This window comes from Passer montanus, unplaced genomic scaffold (genome assembly GCF_014805655.1).
Source record: "Passer montanus isolate IOZ18808 unplaced genomic scaffold, ASM1480565v1 scaffold13, whole genome shotgun sequence".
NCBI classification, from domain to species: Eukaryota; Metazoa; Chordata; class Aves; order Passeriformes; family Passeridae; genus Passer; species Passer montanus.
The window spans coordinates 13157596-13169827 of NW_024359832.1; the positions used below are offsets into that span (position 1 = coordinate 13157596).

A 12232-nucleotide genomic window follows, 5' to 3' on the forward strand; every position below is an offset into this window, starting at 1 on the left:
TGGCATGACCTCACCTTAGTGGAGTGAATGACTTCTAAGTGAAGTTTTTCACAAAGAACACTTGGCTTTTAGCATTTTCTTTTGGTTTGATCTGCCAGATCAGTAATGCTAGTTTAAAGAGGTTTTGTCTACTGAAAAATGAGACTTCCAGTTGTTTTTGTGATTCTCTGAAGTACTACTATATTTTTGTGTAAGAATTTACTGAGAATATTGCTTCAGTTCAGGTTTTAGCAAAGTCTTTAAAATTGTTCAAATTACGGGAAGTGAAAAGAAAAAAATCAGTAAAGGGCATGTGAAACCAATTTATGAGGTATTCAAGTAACTGGTTTGGATTTTAGGAGGAAGATGATGAGTTTTACTAAGAAAAACCCAAGTCTGCTTTCTGATTTTTTGTAGGTTTTTGAGTTCAAGTATCAACTTATGAAGAAAGGAATAAAAAAAAAATTCCAGTAATTGTTTAGCTAAGGAATAGTTCTTATACCTGGTCCCAAACCAGATGTTCTTTCATTGTTAGAAAATTGTAGAATTCTTGGCTGGCTGTCTTTAAAATGGAGTAACACTTGTTTGGATTGCAAACTCCTAAACTTGCTGATTTAGGCCTCTATGAACAACTTCTAAGACTATTGAGGAAATTAGAGAATTCATTTCTTCGTCCCATTAATCTTTTATCTTGAAGAAATTAATATATGGCTTCTTTAATTTGCAGACTAGTTGTAAGGGGTTTGGCTGTGGGCTTGGATTTTGTTGGGGGTTTTTTTGGGTTTTTTTTGTATCAGGAAACTTGTTCAGAAGATCTCAAAACATGCAGCAATGATATATTGTTGCCTGGAGCACACAGCCTTCAGACATTAATGTATGACTATTTGTCTGTAGAATATGGGACAAAAGATGATAAAACTCCTGCCAAAATGGGTAAACTCTTGAAATGCTGTAAACAACTAAGGTCTTCCCATTAGGAACCCAAATTCACTATGTATTAGTGAGAGACCAGTTTTGTAGTCTAAAGTTGTCTGTAGGAAAGTCCTGTGCTCAGCAGACACGTCAGCAAATCCAAAGTCCTTCTTGTCATCAAACACTGATTGTTGCCATTAAACAATGTGACTGAAACCCAAATGCTTTCTTCCCAAGTACGACATCTCTCTTTACCCTTTTGGTGGTGTAAGCAGAGTAGACTTAGATTGATGCTTTACCACTTACATGAGTTCAGCTATTTTTTGTTAAGGGAAAAACAGTATGGTCAAAAAATACATATAGGTCTTTTTATACTATGAGTATTATAGAGTGTGACATGTGATCATTGTTGAATCACAGTTGTTTAAAAGCCTGATCAGCCATTTTGTTCATGGGTGATTAATTTTATGTATTTCTAGTTATACACATTGTTTGTTCTTAGAAGCTCATTTTTCCATGCAATATTAACATGACCTCTTTAAACAAAACCAAAGAAAAACAGTAGTGAATTAGGTTCTATCTTCAGGATAGATGATCCATCAAGAGATGACTCAGACATGAGAAGCTCATGTAGAAGTTAAGGAATTTAGGCACAAAATTATAGAGGGAATGTTTGAGATTACTTGAATCTTTTCTGATTCTCTGGGCTGCTCTGCGAAGTATCTTCAATGTCATGTTTCCCATCCCAAAGTAATTTTCCTGTAAGCTTTTTAAAGCTCTTTACTGTTTCTAAATGTCCTTGTTATGTTGTAAAATATTTCTATTCATAAATACGGCTTTCTTATACCATACCATATACCTGAATTTGAGTTCTCCTGTTCTTTTCATAATTTTCTTTCAGCTGCATAGCTGTCACAAGCTGGTTATGCATCTTGGACAATGTATATCTAATTTAGCAAACCTATCACAATGTAATCATGCACACATTTTCTCAGACCAAAACAAAAGTGTTACTTTCTGAGATGTAGTTTTGAGTTGCACACACTACTTCATCCAAAACCTGCAGTTTCTTTTGATTATGAATCTTTAGAAATCTAATTTGTCCTTTCAAAATCTGTATGGTTTTCTGTAATCACTGGCACAGTTTGTGCAATAAACTTCTGTGACAGCTTTGCTGTCCCTCTTAAACTTCATCGGGAAAGAATGTTTAGTTGGGTCTTCACTCCATTCTTAAGAGGATACTTTTTGTGTTCACCACCTACCTGCCAGTGTTATTCTCTTCACTGATTCTGCATTTCTTGATCATTTCTATTACATTTACAAGGATTCATAGAAATATGAATGGATATAGAATAGTGAACATTACAACCTGAGTAGAAGAAGAAAAAAAGGTAGAGTGTTTATGAGAACAGAAGAGTTAACTTACTTCTTCTGTTTGTTGGTTGGTCAAGTTAGCTGAACTAATAATGATATATGCCTCAGAATAAATAGTTGTATTCCTGTTGTAACATGCTGATGACCTGACAGCAACCTGGACAATTCTACAAGTAGAACTGAGAACATCACTGGGACAGTTTGGTTGCTGTTGAGGTGGGGTTGTTAAAAGAAAATGTGGCCTTTTTGTGAAAAGGGGAGAGATGGAGTGAATTTATGAAGCACACTGAGAAGCAATCATGTGTTCTTAGTCCTGCTCCTTGCACAACTAGATTGCAGGTAGAGGGGGATTGTGATTCCCTGCTGCTTTTCACTGCCTTCTGGCATTGTGTCAGAAGACAAATTAAGTCATAAGGTTGAGTTTTTAGTGAAGAAGTACTGGTTTTCAATAAATGGAATATTGTTGTGAAACACTATTTTGGGAGCTTTTAACTCATTGTTCATTGTCCTGACAATCACATCTGTCACCATAGACATTGCAGTCTGTAATCACACATAGCAGATGTGCAGAATAGTTAACAGTACAGGTCTGAACGGTTACAAGCTCATGCAGCACATAAACTGAGGAAGTATTAATCCCAAATGTGAGCTTTGAATTAAAGTAAATCATTGCAATTAGTCATAATTGCATTACATAATTACTCTCTTCTCTTCCATTCAGACTGTTACCGTGACAATCACAAGCAGAAGATATCAGATTACATCATACCAATTCAGTCTTCTTTTATCCTAATAAATCCTAGTAATATCAGATTTGCAGACCTTTAGAGACTGTTCTACTGGATTTAAATTATACATTATACATGAGCTAAATACAGCTGCCTTGTATTTTATAACAGCTATGAAAAATGGGGGTTTAAACAGATGTAGGTATGCAAATCTAAAACTTTGCTATAGTTTTTGCTATAGTCACAAGTCCTAATAAAACATCTTAGGGAAAAAACTTGTTCAGGTCATACCAAGTATATCTGGTGCCATCTGCTGATAACAATTAAGAAATATTTGGTAGTGATAGTAAGTTCAGAATTCTAATACCTTTCTTGCCCAAAATACGTTTCATTGTGTTTAAAAATTTTGTATGGCTAATTACACATATCTCATGTGTACTGGAAAATTACCACTATGAGTCACAGAATGGCTGAAGTACTTTCCCATGTTGGGTGGAACAGACTGGCCAATGAGGTACTGGAGAGCAGCACTACAGAAAGGGACCTGGGGGTCCTGGTGGATGGAAAGTTGAACATCAGTCAGCAGTGCCCTGGCAGCCAGGAGGGCCAGCCCTGTCCTGGGGGCATCAGGCCCAGCATGGCCAGCTGGGCAAGGGAGGGGATTGTCCTGCTCTGCTCTGAGCTGGGGCAGCCTCACCTCAAGTGCTGGGGCAGTTTTGGGTGCCCCAGTATAAGAAAGACATGAAACATTGGAGAGTGTCCAAAGGAGAGCAACAAAGATGATGAAGGGTTTTAAGGGGAAGCCATACAGGGAGTGGCTGAAAGTCACTTGCCTTTTTCATCCTGCAGGAGACTGAGGGGAGACCTCATTGCAGTTACAACTTTCTCTTGAGGGGAAGTGGAGGGGCAGGATCTGATCTCCTCTCTGGTGATCAGTGACAAGACCCGAGGTCAACCTCAGTCCCAAACCTGTGCCAGAGGAAGTTTAGCTTGGATATTAGGAAAACATTTTTCACCAGAGGGTGGTTGGGCACTGGAACAGGCTCCCCAGGGAAGTGGTCACAGCACCAAGCCTGACAGAGTTCAAGAAGCATTTGGACAATAATCTAGGCACATGGTGTGACTCTTGGAGCTGTCTTGTGCAGGGTCAGGAGCTGGACTTCGGTGAGCCATGTGGGTCCCTTTCAACTCAGGATATTCTAATTTTAGGACAGGGTCAAAGTCTTTACAATGGTGCATAGCAGGATAATGACAGACTGCAAACAAGTTGAAATGAGAGGTTCTTTTTAATGTAAGGAAAAATGAGGACAGACAAGCAGTAGCACATGCCACCCAGAAGTTGTAGAGTCTCCCATCCATGGAAATATTCCTTACCTAACTAGGTAAAATCCAGAGGAACTCACTTTGACCTCAAAGATGACTACTTTGAATAAGCAGTTTTACTAGAGACTTCCCAAGGTACTTCCACCACGATTTACAAGTTAATGATTTGCATTACAGAACAGTCAATGTGATAGCAACACTATTTGCACTTCTGGCAGATAAGTTTAGTCTACCTGAGTCTAACCCTTTTGATTGAATATATGTTTAGCAGCAAGAACACTTCAAATGCAACCCAGGAGCCCGTCTTTCAGAGTATATGCTCTTGGATACACACACACCACCCCCTCATCATGTTACCTTTTTAGAGTAAAATAACTTAAAATCTATGAACTAACAATAGCTGCAGCATTTGAATATATAAGAAGTTCTGCTGCATTTATTCTTCACAGGGAGTATTTGGAAGTCATTACAAAAAATTAAACTAATTCTAAAGAAATTATTATAAGAACAAAAATATAAATACTTTATCATTCTTACTAGGTAAAAGATTACTTTGCTCCTAAGGGAAAAGCTGACTTCTCCTGCAAGTGTCTAAAAGCAATATATGCTTGACTGTTACCGGTGCAAAGAGCCTAAAGTAGAAGAGAAGGGCAGTAAAAACTTGACAGCTCTAAATTAGCTTTGTCTTGCAGTTTTATAATAATTGATGCAGGGAATGATGATTAATAAAGAGAAATCTGTTCCAGGCTGTTGTGTTTTCCTGCTAATTGTAGGTCGCCTGTGCTCTCTGGTCTTTTGCTTCCTAAAAGTACAGATCACACCAGGATGTAAAGTAATTCTCCCATTTGCACTGATGATCACCTGTAACCCAGAAGTTGTCAGAGAAGTTTTTCTTGTGTACATGCAACAAACTAATTGCTCTGTATAAGTAGGGTCATTCCAGACCCTACTCGGTCTTGATAATGTTTTTGTATAATTTATTTTCTATGAGTTTCTGATTACAGCCAGTCAAATTTTTGGGTTTTCAAGCTAAGCTGTTGATCAGTAGATTTCATTGTCTGGAACTACCATTTCCCTGTCATGCAAACAATTTTCTTCCTAGATAATTCAGTTATTTAATTTAATCTCTTAACTTTTCATATTCTTTTCTTGTATTTTGCATGTGCATTGGTACTTTACATCTATTGTCTTACTGTTCCAGTATTAGTTGTTGAATTTTTTTTCTTTACTTCTAAGTGTACCTCTAGGATGGTAAACTCCAGTTGAACATTTATTGAGTTTGTTATTTAGGAATCAGGAATTAGGTATGCTCTGTTTATATTGCTGTGCCTGGAGGTTACATAGTGGGGAGAAATCTTTGTCGGTATCCTCCATCATTTAGAATTTTACCTCATATCTCTCTTCAATAAACATCTGTCAATTTTAGGTATTTTGGTAGAGATCTAGTTGAAAAGATTGTTGGAAGATAGAGCTTTAACCATAAGCAGATTTGTTTTGTCATGCCTTGGGTAAGTTCTCTTGAAGCCAAGATGTCTTAAAATTGCTGGAGCTCCACTGTACCTCATCAAGCACTGTGGAGAGGCTGGCCAAAAGGTCTTGACAGGAAGCATCTGAGCAGTGAGTCAGCTGCCCTCTCGTGTGCTATAGACAGCAGATCTCATAGGTGCAGGTTCGTAATTCCTTGCAATGCTCTGTTGGTGAAAATGAATTCTCAAAATGGAGTATGTTTTAAATAAACCTGAAACAAAAACAAAAAATCTTCCGCTCATTCATCCTTAACCTGAGCAGCATTCCTTGATCAGTGCTACCAGTCACAGTCTTGATAGGTGATGGATAAAACTTCATTAGAATAGAATGCTTGAGCAAATATGCCGTGTGATCCTCCAAACTTCCTATTAGGACCCTTTCTATGTACCCTTTGCATGCAAACATCTACCCATCCCAGCCCTTTCAGTTTCTTCACTTCCATGAAAAAAACCCTCATTTATCATCTATTTTATTTGTTTCAGATTAACTTTATTATCCCAGTAACTACAGAACCATGTCCTTTGGTATTTCCTCCAGGCAATCAGAGCTCACCTAAAAGCTAATTCTTGTTCATTGCTTTCACACTTGCTTTAAATCCCTCTCCCTTCTTGATTGAAAACTGTTTCACTCATTACCTATGAACTCAAGGATGGGCAGTGGTAATATATTGAAAAAGGATATTTGTGTGGAGAGGAGTGTAGAGTTGAAGGAAAGAAGGACAAGTGAGGTAGTGAAGTAAGTACTACTGCTGCCAGTTTAGAGGAAAACACGGATCTCTGAGTATGGTCAATTGTACTTGTCCTGTGCAATGGTGTGTTGCAGTCATCAGTGCAGTAGCACAGCTTACTTTAAGTTTCTTAATTACATTATTCATGCTAAGTTACACTTACATTTTTTTCTGTTGCTTCTATCTGGATTCTTTTTGGTGATTCACAGTTACAGTTTCAGCTATGTTTTTCAGTAAGAGGTTAAACTTTTTTCTAGCTGATACATAGCATTAAAGTAATATATATCATTTTTGATCCTTCTTTTTTGTTCATTTCTAAAATGAGATACTTCTTTCCATTAAAATGTGACATACACAAGCAAAATATAGAATATAGTTAGTACACAAGCAAAAAATTAGGATGTAGTTAGTTTAGAATAGGAAATAAAGCTAAGCTTCCAAGTGTTTTATTGCTAGCACTTTGAAAATGTCCTGAAAACCCTGTAAGATTTTACAATAAAAACTTAAAACTTTGTTTGTATTCAATTGCTTGTATTACTACAAATTGTATGGGATATTTCAAGTAGCATCATATCAGTTCTGACATTTCAATCCTAAACCTACCGTGGGGATTATAATCTCAGAGTGGAACACATATCTTTTTGCGTTTTTTCTCTTTTTGAGACCAGTTCCTCAAAAGTCCAATTGTTCTGTGTTATGAAGAGGACTAACCTTTAGAACTACACTTGAAAATTATTTTTGTTATTGTTGTTGTTTATAAGTAACTTCTTTCTGTATTAATTTTTTTTTTTTTTTACTTTCATGGTTTGTATTCAAAATTCTTTATTTTCAAAACTGAAAATGAACAGTCTGAAAATGAAAATTCAACTTACTTGCCAACAGTACAGATTCTGAGTCCTCTAAGTAATGCAACCCCACATACTCTTACTTGCATGCTGTGATAGGAGAAATAAGGTAAAAATTAATGATCTGTACTATATGTTCTTTCAAATGACTTCCAGTTAGGAATGCTCATTGAAAAAAATTGATAGAGACATCTGAATTAATATCTTCATTACACATGTACTTATTTAACACATTTCTGTGCTTATATCAAGTATTTATTATAAGAAAAGTAATTAAGTTTGGTTCTTAATATATCTGTTGCCTGTGTTTTTTATTTCTAGATCTTCCTCAGAACTGTGATCCTAACATTCCCCTAGTTGCTCAGGAATTAATGAAAAAAATGATCCGTCAGTTTGCGATTGAGTACATTTCAAAAAGTAGCAAAATTCAAGAGAACAGAAATGGTTCGTCATTTGAACCAAGTCTGATGTGTAAAAGTATCCAAATGAACCAAACGGAAAACTCCCTTCAGGAAGAACAGGATAGCCCTCTAGACCTCACTGTGAATCGAACTCAAGAGCAGAATACTCAGCAAGGTAAATTTCTGTATCTGATATTTATTTATTTTATGGTGTCTTACTCCCTTAAGAAATACATGTCCTGTCAAATAGAAACAGTTTTCATATTGTGTGTTAGCAGATAAGCGTTCTGATTTCTTAGTGCCTATGTTAAATAAGTGGCATTGGAATTTCTCAGCTTTGGAATACTGAATCTAAGTCTTCTCACCTGTGCTGTCACAGGTAACAGTGGTACAAAAATTTCTTTGAAGAAATGGCTATCAAGAAGCCTGAGAAAGGAGAAAAAGATGCTGAGATTTCAGGGAGGAAATGTCATGCAGTCTCTGACAGCTCTTGAACACTTTGATTCTTTAAATACAGGCTGGTTAGAATGATAGGAAGAGAAGATGAATCTGGGAGAAAATTTCCATGCTTCATCCCTTAATCATTACAGATGAGTGCAACTTTCTTAACTGAGAGTAAAGGTAGAAAAATAAGGTCTGTCTCACTATCATTTCCAAAAAGGAAATAATTTCTTTCCCTCAAGGAATATTGCTATCCAAAACCGATAACAGTATAATCATAAGAGTGTTCTGGACTTTGAACTAGATGTGGATTAGCAGCAGTTTTCAGGAAGGGTTGTGACTGTCATGTGCAACTGAAAGCAATGGCAAAAGCAGCTTTTGTCTTTTACAGATATCAGGGTCTGTGTTAATCCTGTAATACTGCAGACCAAAGGGAAAAGTTGACATGTATGTCATATACCATACTAAAAAAATTGAAAGAAGCCAGACCACTAGGTTTTTTTGGGGTTGTTTGAGTTTTTTTGTTTGTTTTAATATGTATTAGCAGATTTGGTATGTGTGTGCCTAATGATGCAGTCTTTAATTAGAGATCCTTGGCTGCAGGGAACGCTGATGGATTCCTCATGATAAATATACCTATTCTAGGCTAAATTTGAAGCATCCTTTCTCTCTGACTGAAAAAAAAATACTAGAATTCTTGCTTTTATTCTGTATGGTCAGTGGAAATCAGTTCATGCCAGGGTTTAGTAAAGACTTAGTGGTTTAAATCGTGAGAAAATACCTATTGTACTTGGATGTAATTTTTCTACAGATGAGTTACAGATTTTAGAGGTTTATAATTGGCCAGGTTGAAGCACATTTCTTTTGCAAGAGCAATAAAACATACTTTTTCCTGATATCAGCACTATAGCATGTTGCTTACTTCAGCAGCTGATCATTAATAACTAGTCTTAAATGTTCATGAAGGGGCAAAGTCCCCAAAGGCAGGTCCTGGTCATTGCTGAGCCCAAATAAATCTTTGAGGAATGAAAGAGAAGGCAGGAGGTGGGCAGGGACAGGAAGAAAGTTATGCTGCCACCCTTATCTTAAAATCCATTGATTTTTCTCTAAGAAAAATCTAAAATATAGAGAAGTTGAGTTATTTAGATAATCTTTTTATGTCATTGGATTTTTCTTATAGTAAGGCTAAAGAACAAGTTTAGAATTGTGCACCTTCTGTGAAACACCTAAATCTAAAATAGTTGCTTGGCACACACAGTGTACAAGTTACACGTTAAACTATGTAAGACACTGCAGAGTCTCAGGGCTTAGACTGCCATGTTTGCTGGAGTGCTTTTTAGATGTTAAAGGTAACATCCTGCTGTGAAATTCAGAGATGCTGAAATGAGAAATAATAGTGGAATAAGACTGTATTTGGGAAAGGTGGCTTGAACATCTTACCTACAAGGGAAATTGTATTGTGCTTTCTGTTTTCCATGAATGTGTTAGTTTTGAACTATTTTAGCTTTTTACTGTAGTGATGGCAACACAAGCAAATAAATTCAAGATTAAAAATGTCATCTTGCTCTTTTTGCTTGCATTATGTTTTAACTGCAAAGATTCATGAAAAAGTTATTTCAATTAGCTTTTGTCAGGGGCTGTGTATTATTATCGCACCCATCTCTCAGTTCTTTACTTTTCCTGAAGACAGCTTGGTTATACTACAGTGTCATGTGCTTATGGTAGGGAATTATGAAGGTTTTTTAACTGGATTATTTTCCGAAATGTATCATTCTCTAACACAGTATTTTGCTTTGGTCTGGAGACTTCTAAAAACTGTACCATGGTTCCATTCTTAGTAATGTTTTTTAAATGTCATGCAATTCTCTTTACTATTTGCTATTTGTAATTCCTGTTACAATTTTCAAATTAAAGTGGCAGTAACAGGAGGAAGTTGAAATTGCTTTGATGGATCCTCAAAGTTGAAATGTTTAATTCAAATCCTGTTAAGCAGATAAGAATCCAAGCATAAATTCTTTAGGTTCACTTTCTGCCTAGGCAGCTGCTTTGTATTTGCAATAGTTATCTTTGAAATGAATGATCTAACTAGTTAAATAGACAGTCTTGCTCCTTTACTATGAGAGTGATTCTTGGGCTTGAGAGGCAGGAGTAAACTTTCTTTTCCAGATTACTAGAAGCAGTGAGCTGATCCAAGCTAAGTGCTAGCTCAGCACTGAAAAGAGATTCTGCTACTGAAATTCTCCATTAAAGAAAGCTTCCTATTTTCCTCTGGAAGCCATCTCGGAAACCAAAAAATCCTTAGGTCTGACACTTCCAGACCTAATAGCCCTGATTTTTGGGCTTACATGGCAAGGTTTTTGTAGCTGAGGGTGGGCTGTAGGGTGGCATCTGTGGGAAGCTTATGTGGCTTCCCTGTGCAAGGCTCAGCCACAGACCTGCACCAGGCTGAAGGGGGGCACAGGAGCTGGGCTCATGGTGCTGCTGTGAAAGCATGGTTAAGAAAGTGCAAAAATGCTGGACAGGCAGAGAGAGGGGTCAGAAACAGCACTGGGAACAATGAGGTGAGGGAAAGGGGAAGGGAGGTGCTCCAGGCACCAGAGTAGGTATTTCCATAGAACACGTGGAAAGGACCATGGTGGAACATGTGTTCATTGCAGCCTGGAGCAGATACTTATTCACATTGCAGCCTGTGGAAGACCCCACACAGGAGCATCTGGGTGTTTCCTGAAGGGTCTGTGGCCTGTTGAGAAGGAGCAGTAAAGAAGAATTGCACTGACTTTAGCCTCCATTCTCAATCTTCCCAATGCCATCTGGGGATGGGGGAAGATAGAGGGATTGGGAATGAATTTGAGAGCCTGGAAAAAGGTAGGGATGGGGAAGTGCTTTAATTTTTATCTTTTTCTCATTACCCAAATCTATTTTAAATTGCAGTAAATTCATTTTTCCCAAGTCTGTTTTGCCTGTAATAGTAATTGACAAGTATTTTCCCTGTATTTATGTTGATGATCTTCATCTCATTTCTTTCTGCCCCCCTTTGAGGACAGAGAGTGGTAGAGGGGTGTTGCTACTGGCCAAGGTAAACCCATTGCGCCTCTGGAACTGCAGCATTTGGTACTGAGTACAAGTTTAAGCACTGGCATGCAGGTATGTCCAGCTGACTCCTGACTGATAGTGGAGTCCCAGAGTGTGCTCTCCTTCCCTCTGCAGTGGAAGTGTGGTAATTTAGCAGGGTGCTTTCATTCCTGTGTATCTTGCTGGTAATCAGGGAATCATTTCATTGTCAGTCAATTAGCAGCAACTGTCTCCAAAAATACCTGTATCTTGCTCCTTTTTCTAATCCATGTAACTCTTACGACTGTCCAGGCCTTGATAACAAGTACTCTGCAAAGTGAAACAAAACATGTTTTCCATGCACTGCATCTAATGAAAGTGGGGGGGTTGCTGTGTGCTTTTCCAATATTGCTTTTTCTTTAAACTAAGCCAATGAAGAAGCATCCTTGCAGAATGAAATGGTGAGTAAGAAACAGTGGTGGAATATCCTGCAGCAGCTTAGTTCCTTTTGTAGTCATGGGGTTGAGCTCTTTCAGGAGTGTTCTTAGCAGCAGCAAATTTGATGCAGAGGCTTCTTTCACTTGGTAGATACAGGAGGGTTGACAGTTCTCAAGCTTCTAAGCAATGTGACTTTAAGAGTCAGAAGTAGAAGCAGTACCAATATGTAATCTGCAGGTTTAGCTGCACAAGCTTATTCTTGTTTCTGCATCTTCTGGAACCAAGATATCCAGAACCACATACTGATAGTGTGTAAACATAGCCAAAATATGCAAGAAAATTTTCATAATTCCCTTGTTTCATTTAGCCATCATATACTGGAAGACATCAAGAGGTAGCTGGCAGTGTATTAAAAGAAGTGAAAACTTTACTCAAAATAAACCTCTTTTTCTTAATATGCTGGCATGACTATATGTATTGGTGAAA

The 12232-nt window shown here is 37.5% G+C and overlaps 1 protein-coding gene across 8 annotated transcripts in view; it reads left to right on the forward strand.

Annotated features, from left to right (window-relative positions):
• LCORL (ligand dependent nuclear receptor corepressor like) overlaps positions 1-12232 on the forward strand; it is an 82293-nt gene that overhangs the window by 34341 nt on the left and 35720 nt on the right. For all 8 annotated transcript variants that reach the window (XM_039698791.1, XM_039698792.1, XM_039698795.1 and 5 more), the window contains exon 5: positions 7737-7991. In XM_039698791.1, coding sequence (XP_039554725.1) covers positions 7737-7991 — 255 coding nt within the window. The remainder of the gene's footprint in view (positions 1-7736; positions 7992-12232) is intronic.